We start from the raw sequence: 19854 nt of genomic DNA on the forward strand, positions 1-19854 counted from the left end.
CCCGGTGGGCCAGGTCTTGCTTCTCCTCCTGTCTGTCCCCTTCCCCAGGGGCATTAGGTCCCGCAGGAGGTGGCCAGAGCAGGGAGGTTTGACCCTGGGGTCCCACGAATTTGCTGGGGAATCTAGTTTTTAAGATGTTTTCAGTAATATTTTGCCTTCCTGTATGGGGAACCTGGGCATCGCTGCCGTTCCTCAGCTTTCTGGATGCCCTAGAGCGACAATGACAGGCTCCTGACACCTGCTCCACCCTCACCAGGGTCAGGATTCTGACCCTTCAAGGGCTGGGCAGAGGCTCCTGTACTGGCCTTGCTGGAGGGGGTGGTGGGACTGGGAGTGTTGAGGGGAAGAGGTGGGAGGTTATGATGGGGTATGTGAGAGGAATGCTCAGCTCCTCACCCTCCACCTCTGCCCCCACTTTCTCACTGTAGCCAAACTCTGATAATAAAATATCTTGTTTGTCTCCAATAAATGCCTTTCCTCCTTCTTGAGTCCAGCTGGTGCCCAGCCAGGGGTGGGGGAGCAGGGAGTGGAATGGTGAATGAGGCCAGAGGGGCGGAAAGAGGAGGTGCAGGGAGGAAGGGGGCAGTCCTCTAGTTCATCAACACTCACGCCCTTAGCCCGGGTCTCTCTTGTACCTACTCTGCAGGCACTGGGTTAAGTGCTAGGGACGCCGAAGGGGACAAGGCAGGCGAGGTCCCTACCCTCACCGAGACGCAGCCTAGTGGGAAGATGGAGGCGGATGGGCCACCATACTGGGAGAGGAGAATGTGGGGTTGGGGGTGGGGGCGGGGGGTCTTAGGAGTCCAGACGCAGACAGACACCGAAGCAAGGAGGATTTAATATCTGCCATTTCCCATAAACTCCAGCCCATCCGCACTCACACTTGCCCACGGAGATAGAATGAGAAGTGCCCTTTACAGATCAGGAGCTGAGTTCAAGATGCCAACTTAGGTCAGCACTCAAATTCCCATCCCTGCACTTGTCTCCCTCAAGCTCTGCCTCTGATCGGGCGGGGAGCAACAGCAACCTCGGGCCAGCCCCCGCTCTCCCGCTGCTCTGGGCCTCAGGGGCAGGGCCTGAGCTCCCAAGGCCGGTGCGGGTGAGAGAGAAGCAGAGCGTGGAGGGCTGCTTCACACCACAGGCCGGAAGTACTCCTCTCCGTGTCCTCAGCCTAAGACGCACCTGTAGCTCCAGGGTGCCTCCACCAGACCCGGGAAAGTCCCGATGGCCCGCTGGTCCCCAGTCCAACATCTATCTCAAGGCTTCCCCTGGGCTCCTCAGGCCCTCCCACTTCCCCCCTCCATCTGGCTCCTTAGAGAGGAAGGTCTGGCTAAGAGGATCAGAATCCCCAGTTGCGTGGCTGAGAGCGTGCCCCCGCCCCCGGCCGCATGGTTCTGAAGAAGCTGGGGCTTGGAGATGTGTGAAGACAAGCAAGGGTTAAACCGATCCTGCCCCATATCACCCAGTCCTCTTCTGGAGAGAGACAGGTCATTGGGCCAGTCAGGCTCTGGGTCTAGTGGGAGAGCATCAGAAGGACAGGACACCCTACCCCAGCACCAGCAGGGCCTTTCGCCAAAACCTCTCCCTTCTCGGAGTCTGACTTCAGGGTGTGGGGGTAGGCGGCGCGCGTTGAGCCCTTACTGCCTGATGCGGGTCTGAGGGGAAGCGCTTTCCCTGCTGAGTGGACAGACTCAGGAACCTGAGCCCGGCCCTCCTCAGCCACAGGACCAAGCCTCTTCCTCAGCCAAGCACACGGGCTTCCAAAGAGAAGATGTTCCTTGCCTCCATGGGACTCGGGCACTGACACCACTTGGGACTCACACAGGGACCCACAAAGATCTTTATTTACAAATGAGCTGAGAGAAACTTCCCGCATGTGTTACAGAAATATAAATATACACACTCTGCACCTGCAAAGTTCCCAGAGGTACATCTACTGTCGGAAGGGGGAGGGGTGTGGGGTGCTGAGGGCCCCGGGCTAACAGCCAGGCTGCACACAGTCCTTAGGTGCTGGCAGCGGGCAGAGGAAATTATGAAAGAAACTGGGAGACGTCTTAGAGGTCAGATGTCAGGATAGGGGAATGATCTGGAAATGACATAGGGCTCTTACATCACGTGGATATGAGCAATGCTGTCTCATCTTTCCTCACTGTTCCCTCGTGAGGCGCCTGGGGCTGTGGTCCCCCACGCGGCCCCTGCGGCCACGTCCCGGTCTGTCAGAGTGCAGCAATGGCCTTGGCAGCCACCTGGCGGCCCAGGGACAGACTGAGGTCCGTGATGGCCAGAACCACCTTGGGGCTGGACATGGCTGACACCTTCACCAGTTCTGATACCTGCCGCAGACAGACAAATGGCCGCTTGCAGGGGCTGCCTGGTCCTGGGAGGAAGGAGGCCCTCCTACTCTGAGGGCTGCCCCCCGCCCCCAGGCTCGGCTAAGACCTGCCGCCCCCCCCACCTGAGCCTGGGGGCGAAGCACTCACGGTGGTGAAGGGCATGAACTGCAGGATGCTGCCTCGGCTGCCCTGCTCCAGGCAATCCACACACTCCTCCATGAACCACTGCACAAACTGAGTGTGCGGGCCGGCGGTCCGCGAGCCCAGGATGGACGAGATGAGCAGGAAGAGGTTGGCTGCGCAGAAGCAGAACAGGGGGAGAGGGAGCACTCTGTGAGAAGGGTCTGAGAAGACGTTAGGCTGGGAGGTGGTGGCACCAAAAAGCGAAAAGAAAGAAGCCCTTAGAGTGCCCTCAAATGGGGGGGGGGGTGTCAAAAAGAGGAAGTGTGAAAGGAAAGCAAGCAGGGGTGGGGAGAGGGACCCAACTGGAGCCTGGGGGCGACAGGAAAGTGGCTGGAGAGATGGAGGAACGAGACAGGGACACTAACGGGTGAAGGGGCACCAGGAGGTCCTCCTCCGGCTGGCAAGGCCTCAGCCCCCCCGAGCCGGAGGGCAGTGGGGGACTCACCCAGGACTCGGTTCAGTGGGTCTCTCATGTTAACCGTGTGCAGCTGGGAGGCTGACAGGGAGCTGCTCATGGAGCGGTCGGCTGTGGGGTCAAGCGGAGGGATCCTGAGGCAAAGGTCCCCTACCTTCAAAACCCCCTTCCCAGGGGACGCCCTCACCCATCAGGTGTGGAGGGTCAACCCAGGGAAGGTCCCGGATCCAGAGTCACAGAGATCTCAGTGGGAGATGAGAGAGAACACTTGGTGAGCACTGCCAGGCGCCAATCCGCAGGCTACACACAGATCAGGCCACACAACCCTCACACCCCAACTTCACGGACAAAGAAACCGAGACTCAGATTTGCTGAGTAATCAGCCAAAGGTCATAAGGTCTGTGGGTGCCAGACATAGCATCTCTCCTCTACTCAACTGCACAGTTGGCACCTTAAAGCCTAAAAGGCCTTAGAGAAACTTCTAGACTCAAGAGAAATTTCTGGAAACAGGAAAAATTAAATGCCACAGAAGAAGTCCTTGGCAGGGAGAGGTAATGACAGCAAGGGGACTCAGAGGTGCTCTTCAAGCAGGAAGAGTGGGGAGCAGTTCCAGCCCCCAGCCTCAGGGCCTGTTTCAGGGGAAGGAAGGCCAGAGCTGGTGAGTCAAAGGCACAGACTGTGCCTGAGGTAGTGAACTCACTTGTGGTGAGTAAAGGGGAGGGAAGGGACAATGGTGTGTCTGGGGTTGGGCTGCGGTCTGGATGGAAGAGCTTCAGTCTTTGGGGGGAGGTCCCCAGCAACCTCTCTAGTCTCTCCGCAGGCAGAAAACAGAGCAGCAGTGTGTGTGGCGGGGGCGGGGGGGAAACGGGACAAACTCCCAGCACACTCTCTCCAACCAGCAAAGATGCCGGCGGCCAGGTTCTATACCAAGCAGCTCTCCCAGGCGGGAGTGAGTTCCCGGGAAAGGAGGAGCCCACCCAGCCCAGTCTGTATGCTCACTGGGACTCGAAAGGATGTTGGCATCTTCCTCATTGGAGCTCAGCAGTCGCATCAGCTTTGAGGGCTGCATGTCGTCCAAGGGGAAGAGACTGATATAATCCTGGAGAGCAAGAGAGTCACTATTACCTACCCCTGGGCCCCCAAATCTCCCATTATCAGGGAGGAGAGCTGGAGCTCAGACGGGAGTGAGGAAGAGTCGGCTCCCCACAGGCCTCAGCCGGCATCTCCAGTAAGCCCAACTTCCCCCGCCCACCCACAACCCCAGTGAGAGACCCTCTCACACAGTCACCCCTGGAGACGCTTGGCCAGGGGAGCCCCAACACAGCCATCCAGGGGCAGGGCCGCTGCCTGGGAAGGAGTCTCTGACCCCAAAAGCCCCAGAAAATGTCTGCTGAGCACATGAACAAGTGAACGGAGGGGTCCCCTACCTCAATGTCTTCACGGTGTCTCTTCTTTTGGCGGGAGGACGCCTGTCCCTTATGGGAGGAATAGGAACTCAGCGCACACCAGACGGCTAGCCTGGCAAAGGGTTCCAGAGAAAGAGGGTAAAGTCAGAGGGCCCCAGAGAGGCCCTGGCTGACAGGGCGTCCCCACAGCCCAGCCTCCCTGGGTGGCCCGAGGTGAGGGGCAGCCAGCCGTGTGCCGTGGGGACCCGAGGCTCCGAGAGAACCCTACTTGGCCAGCGCGGTGCCGGGGGGGTCCATGAGGCTGTGCCACTTGGAGGAATCGGTGAGCAGCCCCGGCAGGATGTGGCCCAGCAGGACCAGGGTCACCTGCTGCATGTCCAGACAGAAGATAGAGTAGAGCAGCTCCACCGCCCGCAGCGTGTGCTCCTTCCGCGTCTCCTTCAGCAGCTCCTGGACGGCAGGGCAGGGTGATTCAGGAGCTGAGGGCTCCCGCCACAGGCTTCCGGGGGCTCCATCCCTCACTCTGAACAGTCTCTGGCCAGCGCTCCCGGAGCAGGCGGCTCCCCTCAGAGTCCAGGAGCCCTGAGACCGAGCCCCGTGGACCAGGCTAGGGGTATTTTCTCGGTTGTCTCCCTGAGTCTGAGGAGACCCACTCCCTCAGCCTGGGTACGGGTGGGGGTCTGGCCCCCAGGTACCTTAATCAGGTTGTTGCAGAACCAGTAGACGCCTCCCATGTGCAGCAGGGTGTCAAAGATGTGGATGGAGCGGCTGTCCACCCACCCCTTCTCCAGCACCTTGGCGAATATGTCCGTCAGCACCTCCTTGATGGGTCGCTTGGGGGGCAACAGGTTCCAGTAGGGCATTGTGTCCACACCCGTGGATGGGAACTTGATCTGGGTGGCCGTCTGCTGTAGCACGTCCGCACACATGTGCTCCAGGATCGAGCTCATGATCACTACCCTAGGGGATGGGGAGAGGACCTGATGTTTGAGTTCAGGCCACACCAGGTTCAAGAGTGCAGCAAACACCCAGGTCAGACCTTTCCCAGGACTTGAGTTACGGAAATATTCCTGGGGAATTAACCCTGTTCTTCGCAGAGGGAGGAAACAAAAGGAAGTTACAAGACCCTAGCAGACCTGACCCTACCAGTCCTGCTTCTGGCAGGCCTCTCACCTGCTGGGCACAAAGCCTAAGCCGGGGAAGCAGTTTGCTCTCCTCCCCTAAGTTATTCCAACAATATGTTCCTATTTTCTCTCTCACTGTCTCCAACTTCCCCCCATCCCCCCTCCAGACCTGAGCCCTGCCAATCCCTGGACATAAATAAATATAATCACTTCCCTCTGGGCTGAGTGCTGGGGGTGGAGGGGGGGGGTCGCCGCCCAGCCCTGGCCTCCTCCCAAAGTAAACTGTTACTTCCAGGACAGGGGCCCAAGGGCTGCCCCACAAGACTCTTCCCGGCCTTTGATAGCTGAGCAAATAGAAGCGTATATCCAGGAATTTTCTCACGAGCAGTCTTTGACTGAGTTAGCACTCAGATCCGGGTGTGAGTGCTCACTGTTCCTGGAACGCGGGGTGGCTCTGGGAAAGCTGCTGTGACTTTCAGCACCGCTTTTTCCACCTGCACGAGTACCCACAGATTCCCCACTATTCCTCACCCCGGGAGGAGTCAGGGAGCTTAGCACGGGTTCTGTCATAGGCAACCCTCCATTACTTGTGGGAAGAAGGATTTGAGGGAAGAAGGGAGAAGGAGGTGAGGAAAAAGTCACAGCCTCACGGACCCTCTCCAACCATCTCTCAGCACGATGGTCCCCTTCTCCCCTCTAAGGCACCTTGATGGCTACCCAGTGCATCCTCTGGCCTAGCTCGCTGGTCGCTCATGCCCACTGCATGGCAGCACTATTCACAGCAGCCAAGAGGAAGAAACCACCCAAGTGTCCATCCACCGAGGAATGGATCATGTGGCGCATATGTACAACGGAGTATTATTCTGAAGGGGATTCTGACCCAGGTTACGACATGGATGAACCCGGGGAACATCATGCGAAGTGAAACACACCAGGCACAGCAAGACAAACACTATAGGATTCCACTTGCACGGGCTACCTAAAGCAGTCAAATTCACAAAAGCAGAAAGTAGAATGGTGGTTACCAGAAGCTAAGGGAGGAGGAAAAAAACGGGTGAGTTGTTACTTAATAGCTACAAAGTCTCAGATTTACAAGATGAAAAAGTTCTGGAGATCTGTTTCACAATGAAGCGAATACCTCATGCTGCTGAACTATAGACTGAACTAAGATAGTCAATGCTATGCATTTTTTTTTTTTTACCAGAATTTAAAAAAGAAAATTAATGGACAGGGGAACGAACCAATACCATTGAACTCAACACAGATGAAGCCGCCAGGGAGGTCTGCCAAGCCTCTGAAAAGCCAAGGCAGCAAAATGTCACAAAAGAGAGGCAGGTAGGAAGATGAAGAGTGTGGGTTAGGCCCCGGGGTCAAGGTTCTACGGATGGGCTCCTAGTGCCTAGACCCAGCCACAGCGAAGACAACCACTCTATTCTCCTGGTAAGCTAGTTCTCTGGAACTTGGGCTCTCTGAAGACGGGAATCATAGTGATTAGGGGTCTGGGCTTCTGGGACACAGCAGGTGTTGGGTCTTAAACATTCCTGGCACAGGGACACACACTCAGTGCTGCCGAGTCAGTGTGTGAACACGGAAATGAGACTGCGAGTGAGTGAGCAAGCGGCATGTTTGGGGACATTAAAAGCAGAGGGGGATATTGGTTACTGGAGCTGCTGCCTTCTCACGGCAGACCGACAGCGGTCCAGGAGGGAGGGCACGCGGGGCTACTGACCTCTCATTGTAAAACTGCAGCGTGTTCTCACTGTACAGCGGCCCCGCCAGCTGCCGGATCATCTGCAGTGACTTCTCGCGCTCATCCAGCCCCAGCATCCGCACGTGGGCCACAAGCCAAGCCACAGCACACACTGCCAGACTGCACACCTTCCCCTTGATGTTATCTGTGATTTTCTGGGGGAGGGGAAGGGGTGACTGAAGCCACTATCGCCCCCTCCCTGACCATCACTTTTCCCGGCCTCCATGGGCAGCTAAGTTTAGCAGGTGGAGTCCTGGACCGCATCCCCCACCTCTTCTTACCACAAATACGCTCTTCCCCAAGTTACCTGGGTGGGAGGGAGTAGCTAAGCCTATGATTACAAGGAAGATCAACATCCAAGCATGAGCTCCTAGATTTAAGGGTCTTCTTGTTCTTATAAAGTGTACCAAGCTATCAAACACTGGCTCTGTGTCCCCGGGAAGAGAGAAGGCTGCTGGAAAGGTGGGGCTACCTGGATGGACTCGAAGGCCAGTACCCCATTCTCCCAGGCATTGAGGATCTCCAAGATGGCTGCTGAAATGCTGAGACAGGCTTCGTGCCACTTCATCTGCCTACGAGGGGGTGGGGTGGGAGAAAAATCACCATGGGGGAGTGTGGGATGGGCTGAGGGAGAGGGTCTTGGCCTGCCCCCCACCGCCACCTTTGGAGCGGGTACCCAGCCACTGACACCAGCTTCATCTCCGAGGAGTTGTTGAGCAAGGCCACCAAGGACTCCACCTTGGTGGAGTCAGGCCAGAAGCAGGGGTGGTCAGGGTTCAGGATTTTGCCCTCCTCGGGCATGCAAGTCTGCATCCACGTCTCAAAGAAGGGCACCTGCGCTCCTGTGCTGGACTCGGACAGAATCACCTAGGAAAGGAAGGGAGCGTCGGCAGCCAGTGCTCTGTGCCTCAGTCTCCTGTGCCACTGCCTTTACTTTCCAGCTTGAAGACGGAAGACAAACTGGTCAAAGGGAGAAAGACGGGGGGTATGCTGCCACCTAGTGGTGAGTGTGGATGTGACCCATGGGGCACCCATGGACCTGCCAGCGGTGGGGGCACCTGCGTTCTACAGCCAGACTAAGCAGCTTGGGAGACCAGGGTGGGGGTGGGGGTGTGTGCATCAAGTTATTGGTCATTTCCTCCCATTCTTCCCACCCCTAATCCTGGTACCCCTAACCCTGAATGGTCTCCTCTCACTCACCTCTGAACCATAGGTCTGAGCAACGTGGCACAACATGAGGAAGGAGATGTCGAAGAGCAAGGCACGAACGGAGGCTGCTTTGGCTACGGAGAACAAGAAGGCTGACCCCACAGCCCCAAACAGGGCCCAGAGCCGGGTCTGAATCAGGAGGGGATCAAGATTTGCCTCAAGGAAGGTCAGTGACCAAGTGGCTCCTTCAAAGCTCTGAAGCTCAGAATCCTTTTCTTGAGTCTCAGTTAGAACATCATCCCTTCCTTGGAATCAAAGACTCCTGATACCCTCCTTCTTCCCAGTAGCCAACCAAATCATAAAGGGGGAGGGCAAAAGACAGAGGTGGTTTTGGAAGAATCCTTTTCCCAGCATTCACCTCTTTCAAGGCTCCCCAAAAGCTTCAGTCAGTCATTGCTCGAGGGAGAAAACAGCCTCCCCAGGAGAAGCAATGGCCCTTCTGCCCTCCCCTGTTCTCTCCCCCCACCACCCCTCCCACAGCGCTGAGTCTGGGGGTGCACAGAGCTGACTTACCGAGTTCTTCATTGCCGTGCGTAGTGAATTCATTCAAACTGGGGGAGGAAAAGAAGTCACAGTTAGCAGGGCAGGGGGTCAGGGGGCTATACCTGTCCAGAAAGGCAGTCACTAGAGTCTGAATTAGGGGTTAAACTTAAAAAGAACACCACCGCTACACAGAAAAGAACACTATTGTTTTTTGGGTTTTGTTTTGTTTGTTTGTTTGTTTTTTAAAGAACACTGTTTTTAAACATTTCCAAGGCACGGCGCCTGGCTAGCTCGGTCAGTAGAGTATGTTACTCTTGATCTCAGGGCTATGAGTTTGAGCCCCATGATGGGTGTAGATATTACTTTAAAATCTTAAAAAATATATATGTACATTCCAAGGCCCAGAGAATGGCTCACTGGATGGAACAAAGTTCTATATATCAAATTCCAGGTCAAACAAAAAAGTCAACAGTGTTTGAGAGCCCCTTATTAACAACTGGGCGCACCCAAATCCCTCCACACCCACCATTCAATGTCATCTCATCAAACACCTCCACTTCATGCTCAGCTGCAAAGAAAAAAGGGCTTGACATCCAGGGAGCTGGCCCTTCCCCCAGGGTCTCCAAGTGGGATCCTCTGGCTTGCTCTGGGCATCTCCAGGGAGACCCAGACCCCAGTGCCTTGCCCCTATTCTGCTACCTCCTCCTTCAGGCCTGCCTCCCTGACCCTGGCCAGGGCTCAGACTTCCTTACTTGATGAATTTCCGGGCGAAGGATTTAAGTTTCCCAGTGGCGGCAGCAGCGGCCAGCAGCAGATCCAGACTCTTCCCGGACAGCATGTGGCCCAGGACTCCTAGCAGGCCCTCTGGGGACTTGGAGTGGTCTGCATCCATCGTCTGGGGACACGACAGGAAATCAAGTCCTGAAGAACAACTGAAGACCTCCCCAGATACAGCCTAACTGCAGCTTCCCTCTCTGCACGTCTCCATTAAATGGCATACCATAACCTGCAATCCGTTCTACATCTTTCTGACTCCAGTCTGGAAAACCATTCCCCAAATCTATCCTCGCTCTCTGATCCATCCTTCTCAACTAAACTGAGCTCGCGGCAGTGAGGGTGGGGAGTGAGAGTCTCCACTGCCACTGTGGGAGCAGGTGAAAGGCCCTACCACAGGGCCTGCCTTCCAAGTAATGCTCAACAAATAGGATTTTTCAATGGTGGCTTCCCTGCCTTGTCTGTTTCTCTACTTCCAAAGTAACTACATACAAAAGCCAGAAGACAGAGAGCTCTATGGCCTCGGTTTATTTCTCTAAAAGTAGAGCCAAAAAGAGGAAAAAAGGAAGAGATGAGCCTGGAGGCAAGGGAAGGGCACACACACCTTGAGGATATTTGTGACAGTGGGCTCTGCCCGGAGGATGAGCCCAGGATTGGGCTGGATGTTGGCATTTTCTCCTGATTTCAGCTGGGGTGCATGCTCCCGGTCTGCTGCGCTGTGGCCACGAGCCGTTGGCCAAGAGAAGGGAAAAGACACAGAGATTAGTTCCTGACGTGCTCCCTGGTCTGGCTCCAGAAGCAGAGGCCAGGGAGGGACGGTGGGGCACACAGGAGAACCTCTGGGGTTGGGGTGATGTTTATGAAAGCACACCCACTGTTCCAACTGCTTCAGTCTGTCACGGATCATTACCTCAATTTTGAAAGTCCACTTGAGATTAAAAGAAGATTTAGGATTTTTACTTTGCTCACAAAAGAGGGTGGGAATTCAAGTGTAGCACCCAAGGGTGCAGAACCCTGGTGGGCAGAAACCAGTGTCTGCTGTTCCTGGTAACCCTAGGCATGGCCCCAGGCACCTGGACAGGGGGGAAGGCACCCAGCGGTCCACACGGGACGTGAGGGAAGGAGGGCAAGTGGCGCCTCAGCCAGCCCGAGGGAGCTCACGCTTACCGCTTGGCCATGAGGTTGGTCACACTGGCTTCAGACAGAAGCCCCTGCTTGCTACATTCTTGGAGTAGGAATTTTGTACAGTCACAGCTGTGAGGGAAAAAGATAATGAGGGGTCGGGGCACACGGCAGGGATTCCTGAGGGGTGGAACAATAGGCCCCTGCCTGGTGTCCTCCCTCCTTCAGGACGAAGAATGCTCTGAGTGCCTGAGGGATGGGAGACGGGCTGCTGCCTCCTGCCCCTGCCAAGGGGATTGAACCAGGTGCCCGTCTGCTGAGGACCATCTAGCACAGAGAAGCAGGGGCAGAGCCCAGAGCACCTTCCAGTAGGAGCGGGTGAGCAGGGGAGTCGTACTTGCAGCGCTGGTCAGCTTTGTCCAGCAAGGGTGTGAGCTTCAGCAGGAACTCGAAAGCACAGCTGACGTCCTCGGTAAAGTCCTGCGAAGAGCCAGGAGCTGCCATCTGGCTTCTAGGCCCTCCGCTCCACCCACAGCTTGTGATTCAGGCTCATGGGGACACCCCGCTGGATACAAAGCGCGACAAGCTGGTCACAGCCACCACTGGCTTGCAGTGACAGGATGGGGAGGAGTGTAGAGGACCAGTGCTCTACGCCGGCCCTGGGCACCTGGGGCACCTCACATCGCGTGTGGCCGGGCCGCCTCCATGTGGAGAGCAGGGGCGCGTGTGGACGCACGCAGATGCTCAGACACGCTCATGCCTCCAGCCTACCCCCGGGTGCAAGGACACAGTCGGACCCTTCCCTTGACCGTTTCTCCCGTGCCCTTGTGGAAAGAAGGATTCACCAACTCCCACGCCCATCTCATTTCTTCAACTTACCTTGTCCCCGTGACAGTATTTCTTTAACTTCACCAGCACCTGTGGGATCTAGAGAATGAGGCAAGAGAAGAAACAGGAAGATCGATTTCTTCTCTTTCCCCCAGAACTGACGCATCCCCTCCATCTCCCTGCTCCAAGCAGAGATACAGGAACCCTTCCACCCCAGAAAGGAAAGCACTCTGAGGGCCAAATCAGAAAGCTGGCAGGCCTCCAAGTGTCCGGTGCCCGATGCCTACAGGTTACAGGGACCCCTCACTTCTGCTGGTTCCACAAGCAATCGCCATAAACCCTGGGAACCCTGATTCAAGGACCGGGGCCACTTCTCTTGGCCCATAAGTGCCCTGCGCCAGTCTGGCTGATGATAGAGCTAAACGGCACCTGTGTGCTCAGAGATGGCAGGCGCCTGCCAAGTCAGCTAAATATAGCCCTGGGACTTTCAGAGAAAAGACTCGGTGGGAACTTGCGCTGGGGGACCTGGCAGGTGGCGGATAATGCCAGTGGGGAGAAATGCAGGACAAAGATCCTGGATGTCGCTGCTTTTCCTGAGAACCATTTCTAGACTGGGCGCTCTGTTGCTCCCCCGTCCCAGGTACCTTGAGGAAGGTGAAAGCTGTCCACTTGAGCTCCTCTGTACCCTCGGGAGACTCGATGAGCCCCACGAAGCAAGCCTTCCAGATTTCCAGGACAAAAAGTGGGGTGGGAATATGCTGTGGGATGATGCAAGAGTGAACCCTAAGAGGGCGCCCATCCCCCTTCATCTTCTGAAGGCCCCAGGGTGGGGGCAAGGTCGGGGCTGGTCAGGCCAGCTCAGAGGCCATGCAGGACAGGTGCTGACCCACTCCAGGGTGAGGAGCAGGGATGACATGTGAAATGCCAGCACCATGCACGACAGGGATCCGCTTTCCACCGTGAGTCAGGAGAAACCCCCTTTCTCCTAGTAAGTACCAGAAGACTCCTCCCCACAGCCCCACGTGGCCAGCCCACCACGTGGACAGAGCAGCAGCTCTGGGCTGCCCACCTGCATGCGCTTCACCATCATCAGCTGTTCCACCAGGGGCTGTGTCTCGCCTGTCAGGTTCATGGTGCCCTCGAGCAGGACCACCGCGTGGACTGTGGGGTAGCCCGTCTTGTGTAGCTGCTCCGAGTGTACAGCCAGCATCGTGGGGATGCTGAAGGGAACAGATATACAGGGCACAGTGTAGGGAGCCAGAAAGAGGTGGAGGGCAGGTGAGAGCAGAGGGGTGGAGGCCAGGGGCCACAACTCCCCACCCACACCCAGGGCCTTTCCTCTCTCCCTCCACCCCGATGAGCCTGGAAGTCCGGTACCTCCTAATGAGCGTGCCACACTGCTCAGCCTGGCTCCGGAGCTGGGGGTTGCTGAGACTGGCCAGGATCTCCCCAAGCTTCAAGAGAGAATGCTCAATGGCAGTCCAGGAGGCTGGTGGAGGAAAGGCAGACCCACGATGGGAAACAGAGGAGAGGAAGACACTGGCCCTGAGCTCAACTTTGGCCCCCCCCCGGGCCCTCAAAACCACATATGGAGGCTTCCCCTGAGGATGACATGGAGGCCAGGGGCCTGAGGGCAGCATGCACTGTTTCTAGAAGGGGGGTGAGCACCAATAGTGAAGACCCTAGAAACCAACCCCAGAGGCCTGCCTTCTAGCGGGGGATGCACACGGCCGAACTGAGAGCCTAGGTACAGCCTAACATAGGCAGTGCTAGAGAGAGGCACAGTGGAGGTCCAGTGGCTGGAAAAGGAGGTGGCCCCAAATCACATCAGGAGTGGCCACCCTTGCAAGTGGGCCCCACTTTCTACTGCCGTTGGGCTAGATCCCTAACCAGCCTCCTCAGCTCCCCACTGCCTCATCCTGCCTCGTCCTCTGCTCTCACCACCCAGACCCTCTGCAGGTGCCCCCGCCTGGCTAATCACCACCCTCAAACTCACTCTCCTCAAGCCTTTGTTCAAGCCCAGATCCTCACCCAGCTCACCCAGCTGGTCCAACCCACTGACCTCTCCTCCCAAATGCTTGAGCTCATGGTCTATACCGCATTAATTCACACTTAATTATGTGTCACTTGTCCTAGTTACAACTCCAGAGGGTCAAATGATGGATACTGGCACCAACTAGCCCATTAGCCTCCATGTGGCATGGGGAAACAAAAAGATAAGACCTGAGATCCATTAAAATTAAGTTAAATATTCATTTCCTTTTCAAGCCACTAAGCATTTGTCAAGGGCTCAAGATAGGTAAGACACTGTCAACACAGCCCGTTTTCATGGAGGGGTCATCTCTCTGGACTTTCTGACGGGCAACAAAACATACTTTGAGAACCAACAAATATATGAATCCTAATAATAAATTCTCTAAACAGGTCCTGAAGACCTGGGTGTGACCCATTCTAGCATTCTTGTTATTGGAGAATCAGAGATCCTTAGGTGGTCTCAAGCCACTACAAGACTGTGGCCTTGGGCCCCACATCCAGAAACACCAAAGTCTCCCCTCCCACCAGGTGATCTGTCTCCTCTCAGGCTCTGGAGGGTTCCATTATTTCACATCTGCACTTGAGTCAAGAGACGCATGATCCAACAGGCCTGAGAGCAGACAGGTACCGTGTTAAAGGGCCATGTTAGGCAACACTCGAACACAAGTCATGTGCTTTCAGATGAGTAGTGTGGAGACAAACACAAGGACGGATGGTGTGCTTCTCTCGTCCTCTAATTTCTTCCATGTATATTACATACTGGCCTTGCTCCCCACTAGCATGTATGCTTGTCGAGGGCAGGGACCCTGCCACATGCTCCTTTGGTAGCCCCCCACCCCCCGCCCCCAGCACCTGGCACAGTGCTGGGCATACAATAATGCTCAGTAAATACCTGTTGGTTGATTGGCTCGGGTGCCACCCTGCCCAAGTCCCTGGGATGTATGCAATGCTTATGGGGAGAAAAAAAAGGAAGTGGGATGATTTCAGATCCTCCTGGAAAGAAGTGGGATGGCATCCTGCCTCTCCCCTCTCAATTAAAGAACCAGCTATGGGAACAGTGGCAGGTGGGGCTCAGGGGAACCAAGGGGACATACAGGCCTCCTCTAGTTTGGCGATGTGGAGCAGGGCCCGGTTCTTGGTGCTGCTGAGGGTCTTCTCCAGGCGCAGCAGGCACATGGCAAGCTGCTTCTCCCCTGCGGCTGGAGCGCCAGCCTCCAGCCCCTCCCGGAGCCGCTCCGCAGAGGCTGCAGTGCAGCGAAGCAGCCAGTGGAGGGCGCTGAGAAGGGCCCGGCACAGCCCGATGCACTCCTCGGCTTTGCCATGACAGCTACCGGGAAAGGATGCAAAATCTGTCTTGGCTCCAAAGGCTGAAATATGACCCACACCAATGTTCCCCAGAGTGCCTGGCACACCCCTACTAGGGAAGAGAGCTGGGAAGCTAGCAAAGTTCTAGGGAAGACAGCCCTGTTGGCTTCCACTGGACAAGATTTCAAATGAGCCGCTCCAAAGAAAGAAAAGGCCTTTTGTCCTAGGGCACTAAGTAGAAAAGGAGCAGGATGGGTGGGTGCGGATGGGCAAGTGGGAAGAAGTGCGGGACCCCATCAAGCTGGTGTCGGTCTATGGGCTAGGAACTTCTCCCTGACATTAAGATAATGCTGGAAGATTCTGAGCCCGGCCGTTACCTCAGTCGGTCACAAAACATGTCCATGATATCCAGCAAAGCCTGGACACACAAGTCCCGGGAAAAGTCATCAAACTGTGGAAAGAACAGCAACAGTGCTACAGAACATCCCAGTCAACCCTAGTCTCACACATGAGGCAGATGGCATATTCAGGATGCCTGCTCCTCTATCCTCCAACCTCAGGTTTCAGACTCAGCATTCTTTCAACATCAGAAAGCGGCTCCTAATTGCCAGCCCCCACTTCCCCGGATCCCCCTCCCTCCAATGGAACGCGGCAATGGCAGCTAGAGGCACCATGTGCTGCCAGTCCAGTCTGAGCTCGCACAGAGCAGTCAAGGAGGCGGGGTCCCATCTGGGACTACCATCTCTCCGCCTCCTGCCCTCCACCTAGCTGGTGAGTGGCTGTGGTCATACCTTACTGATAGCTGTGAGGACAGAGGAGTAGGACACCATCTAGAGGGAAAGAAGAAAGACGAAGTTCAGACTCGGTCACACAGTTGACAGGATCGAATACCGACACTTATTAAAGTTTCTGCAGCTCTCAAAAACATCAACTCCTTCAAGAGGCCTTCCTCAACCCACCGAAAGAGAGGCCCTGTCCCTATTCCCGCTTCTAGCAGATTCACCGTAAATGACATCATCAGCATACACCCACTGAGAAGATGAGGGTGGGCATTCAAAGGTGCCAAGTTCCGTGTTCACAGGCCACTAATTGTCCGCTATATACAAGGTTCAAGTGACTGCTAGTAGGCAGAACGGACAGGAATGATGTTATGTTATTTTACTCCTACAAGTTCTATAAAGGATACTTTTATTTGGACAAGAAATGGAGATCAACAAACATTTCCCTGCAATGAACAGGTAGCACCTAGACCCTGAAATAGGGAATTTCATTCTACACACTCTTAACTGGTTCTCTAGGACTTATTCTCCAGGACTCCTCCAGGACACCTTCTCTGATCAATCCCAACCCCCCACCCAAAGCTAAAATTCTCCCCCGTGAGCTCCAAGTAACCCCCTTATACCCATTATCCCACAGTGGGTGCCTATTGCCCCCACCAAACTAGGAGCTCCTTGAGGACAAGGATGCTTTTACTCAGTGACCACAGTGGACTTGCTGAGAATGTCTGTAGAATGAGTAAGGAAAGACACATCCTGGATCAGCATTTCTCGAAGTAGCTTCCAAGGTTGCACTGTTCGATAGGGAAGCCATTAGCCACATGTGGCTGTTTAAATTTAAATTAAATAAAATTGAAAGTGCAGTTCCTTAGTCAGATTAGCCACATCACCAGTGCTCAACAGGTACATGTGGCTCGTGGTGACTGGACTGGCCGGCAAGATATGGAGCATTTCTGTGATTGTAGCAACTTCTACTGCGTGACGGTATTCTGAAGATTCCCCAAGATATTACAAAGTCTTACACACACACACACACACAGAGCTTCTGTGTGATATGAATTTTGAGAAACCGTAAAATAGTTTTCTTTACTATAGTGTATCTCTAAATCATAATACGAATGTATACAATAAGAATCTCTAAGATAAATGGAGGCAAAGTAAGCAATACTTTCCAAGGTTATTTGACTAAGCGAAATCCTACCTGAACTGCGAGCTCCCTGAGAACAGAAATAGAGGTGAATTTATATCTGTTTCTCTAGAACCTAGCCTGGGCCTAGCACATAGTAAGTCTTCAGTAAATCTTTATTGCTTTGGATTGATGAATTCTCAGAACTAGCATTCTGAAAAAATTGTAATTTAAAAATAAATCTTGGGGTGCCTGGGTGGCTCAGTGGGTTAAAGCCTCTGCCTTCGGCTCAGGTCATGATCCCAGGGTCCTGGGATCGAGCCCCACATCAGGCTCTCTGCTCAGCGGGGAGCCTGCTTCCTCTTCTCTCTCTGCCTGCCTCTCTGCCTACTTGTGATCTCTGTCAAATAAATAAATAAAATCTTTTAAAATATAAATTAATTAATTAAAAAATAAATCCCTAGGGGCACCTGGGTGGCTCAGTGGGTTAAAGCCTCTGCCTTCAGCTCAAGTCATGATCCCAGAGTCCTGGGATTGAGCTCTGCATTGGGCTCTCTGCTTAGCGGGGAGCCTGCTTCTGCCTCTCTCTCTCTGCCGGCTTTTCTGCCTACTTATGATCTCTGTCTGTCAAATGAATAAATAAAATCTTTTAACAAATAAAAAATAGGGGTGCCTGGGTGGCTTAGTGGGTTAAGCCTCTGCCTTCAGCTCAGGTCATGATCTCGGGGTCCTGGGATCAAGCCCCACATCAGGCTCTCTCCTCAGCAGGGAGCCTGCTTCCCCTTCTCTCTCTGCCTGCTTCTCTGCCTACTAGTGCTCTCTCTCTCTGTCAAATAAATTAATAACATCTTTAAAAATAAATAAATAAAATAAATCTCTATTAGTAAAACCTACTCATCACTATTGTAAGAATGGAGACGTAGTTCAAAAGAAATAACTAATGTGTCCTGAATGAAATAAAACTTACGGAAAGTCTTCTGTTACACTTTTTAAAAAATAGCTACAGCATGCTGATAAAATAGGAATAATACTTTAGAAAGTAGTTACATTTATATACTCAGCATCAGTGGCAAAATACACCAAAATAAAAAAGCAGAATACAATGATAGAAACTGTCGGGAAAATCACCAGCCTCGTGGGTTGTCTTCCCTAGAGGAATAGAGATTTCCAAAAATTTAAGGAGAAAGTGAAGTCAGTCTCAATGGCCTTAGTATGGTGAATTTCACATGCATGGCAATGCCTTCTGTGTACACTTTCTCCATCATGTGAACAGAGCGCTCTCTGTTCAGACACCTTTAACTACCATCCTTGAACAAACAAGAACAAAACACACACAGGACTTAAATACACAATTAGTGTTCAGCGCCGCTCTCAGTAAGATGTTCTGTGAAGCCATAGCTGGTGTCTGATGGTGATCAGAAAGTTGGGAGCCTGCCTGGGCAGGATGACCATAACGTTCCAGGCAGAGTGTTTGTTTATTTATAACTGATGTCCCCATAGCAAGAGCTTGGCAGGGAACTGAACCTTGTTGGATACCAACCTGAAGGGGGAGCTGGATGTTCCTACTGAAACTGACCCCAAACTACAAGAGAACCGCCCCCCACCCCAATTCTGTATGTTCTGAGGGACACTGTATGTTCTAATGTATTTATGGTCTCCAAATTCAGAATTTCGTCCGTAAGTTTGTGCTAACAGCATCAATAAAGCACGGCTACTCTTGAGACCTAAAAATCCTTTCGGTGAACTCTTTGAACTGTTTCTCACAGCAGGATTGAGCCTATTTCATGCTTAATATATCTATCAACGTAGGAGTTCTCAGCCACCATCAGCCCCTGAGGTTAGAGACCCTGTGGGGCCCACTGCACACCTGGCTAGCCCAGACCGACCTGGGGCTCCCTCCTCTCCTCTGCTCGATTCTACACCCCCAACTACTCCTAAGTGCCCTTCACGTGCACAGCAATGAACCGAAGAACCTCTTAACTCTGAAGGAAGAAGCAGTGCCTAATTCTGCATAGCACTTTACAAGTATGGAAGCTCCCCCATGGACATTTATTTCTGTTACTTCCGCCTTGCTCTCTCTCTCTTGCCTTCCCATCGGTGTTTACACATCTTGAGATTCTTCTATCTTCAAAATAACTTCCCGCAGACCCCCCCCCCCCATTTCCAATGAACCACCACACTCTCTCTGCTACTCTCAGAGACATGCGTTCTGAGCACTCGTCTCTACATCCCTGCCTTCTGTTCACAACTCTGCCCACTCCAGTCACTTGTGTCCCTACCCCTGCAGGCATCTCCTCAGGAAGCTCATCAACAAACTGCTTGTTAAGCCCCACTGGTACTTCTCAGTTCTGATCTCTTGGACTTCTCCGCAGCACACAACACCAGGAAACACTTCCGTATTCTTCGTTCCTCTCCTCCCTTGGCTACTCTCGATACCACTCTCTCACTCTTCTTCCCGCCTCAAAGCCCTCTTCATTGCAGACTTGTATGAGGAATCCTTTTCCTGAGTGTGTTCCCTACTTGTGACTGGTTCCTTGGGGATTTGGCTTGGGTCACTTTTTTTTTGCTCACTTGCCATCCTCTCTGGGCACTCTCGTCCACGCCCACAGCTTCAATTACCATCTGCAGTTGACAATTCTGAAATTAACAGTGCCAGTCTAGGCCTCTTCTTCTAAGTTCCGGACATGTATGTTCAACTGCCTACCGAGTATCTTCTTTTTGGTAGCTCACACAGGCACCTTATTTAATAAGGCCAAAATCAGGGGTGCCTGGGTGGCTCAGTTGGTTGTGTGTCCGACTCTTGATTTCAGCTCAGATCATGATCTCATGGCCATGGGATCAGGCCCTCATTGGGCTCCACGCTGAGCTGGGAGTCTGCTTGAGATTCTCTCTCTACTTTTCCTCTGCCCCTCCCTCTGCTCGTGTTCTAGCTCTCCCTCTAAAATAAATAAATCTTTAAAATACATGTTTTTTTAAAAAAAAGGAA

General features: G+C 53.7%; 1 protein-coding gene and 1 non-coding gene across 8 annotated transcripts in view; both read right to left on the reverse strand.

Moving 5' to 3' along the window:
• Window positions 1-1828: 1828 nt before the first annotated feature.
• MED24 (mediator complex subunit 24) overlaps window positions 1829-19854 on the reverse strand; it is a 30512-nt gene continuing 12486 nt past the window's right edge. For 4 of the 7 annotated variants that reach the window (XM_045985737.1, XM_045985735.1, XM_045985736.1 and 1 more), the window contains exons 4-27: window positions 15758-15796; window positions 15344-15417; window positions 14756-14988; window positions 14554-14610; window positions 13005-13116; window positions 12697-12847; window positions 12272-12385; window positions 11679-11726; window positions 11197-11279; window positions 10845-10931; window positions 10282-10393; window positions 9656-9798; window positions 8934-8971; window positions 8412-8494; window positions 7888-8078; window positions 7684-7783; window positions 7191-7366; window positions 5033-5297; window positions 4606-4787; window positions 4359-4449; window positions 3931-4030; window positions 2962-3042; window positions 2481-2629; window positions 1829-2333 (exon numbers count right to left, since the gene is read on the reverse strand). In XM_045985737.1, the coding sequence (XP_045841693.1) occupies window positions 2217-2333; window positions 2481-2629; window positions 2962-3042; window positions 3931-4030; window positions 4359-4449; window positions 4606-4787; window positions 5033-5297; window positions 7191-7366; window positions 7684-7783; window positions 7888-8078; window positions 8412-8494; window positions 8934-8971; window positions 9656-9798; window positions 10282-10393; window positions 10845-10931; window positions 11197-11279; window positions 11679-11726; window positions 12272-12385; window positions 12697-12847; window positions 13005-13116; window positions 14554-14610; window positions 14756-14988; window positions 15344-15417; window positions 15758-15796 (2826 nt within the window). In that variant the 3' untranslated portion in view covers window positions 1829-2216. The remainder of the gene's footprint in view (window positions 2334-2480; window positions 2630-2961; window positions 3043-3930; window positions 4031-4358; window positions 4450-4605; window positions 4788-5032; window positions 5298-7190; window positions 7367-7683; window positions 7784-7887; window positions 8079-8411; window positions 8495-8933; window positions 8972-9655; window positions 9799-10281; window positions 10394-10844; window positions 10932-11196; window positions 11280-11678; window positions 11727-12271; window positions 12386-12696; window positions 12848-13004; window positions 13117-14553; window positions 14611-14755; window positions 14989-15343; window positions 15418-15757; window positions 15797-19854) is intronic. The other 3 variants (XM_045985739.1, XM_045985740.1, XM_045985741.1) reach the window with 3 other exon arrangements.
• LOC123930381 lies at window positions 8572-8675 on the reverse strand. The gene has a single exon (XR_006816092.1). It is a non-coding gene; the product is annotated as a small nucleolar RNA SNORD124 (small nucleolar RNA).

This window comes from Meles meles, chromosome 18 (assembly GCF_922984935.1).
Source record: "Meles meles chromosome 18, mMelMel3.1 paternal haplotype, whole genome shotgun sequence".
Lineage (NCBI taxonomy): Eukaryota > Metazoa > Chordata > Mammalia > Carnivora > Mustelidae > Meles > Meles meles.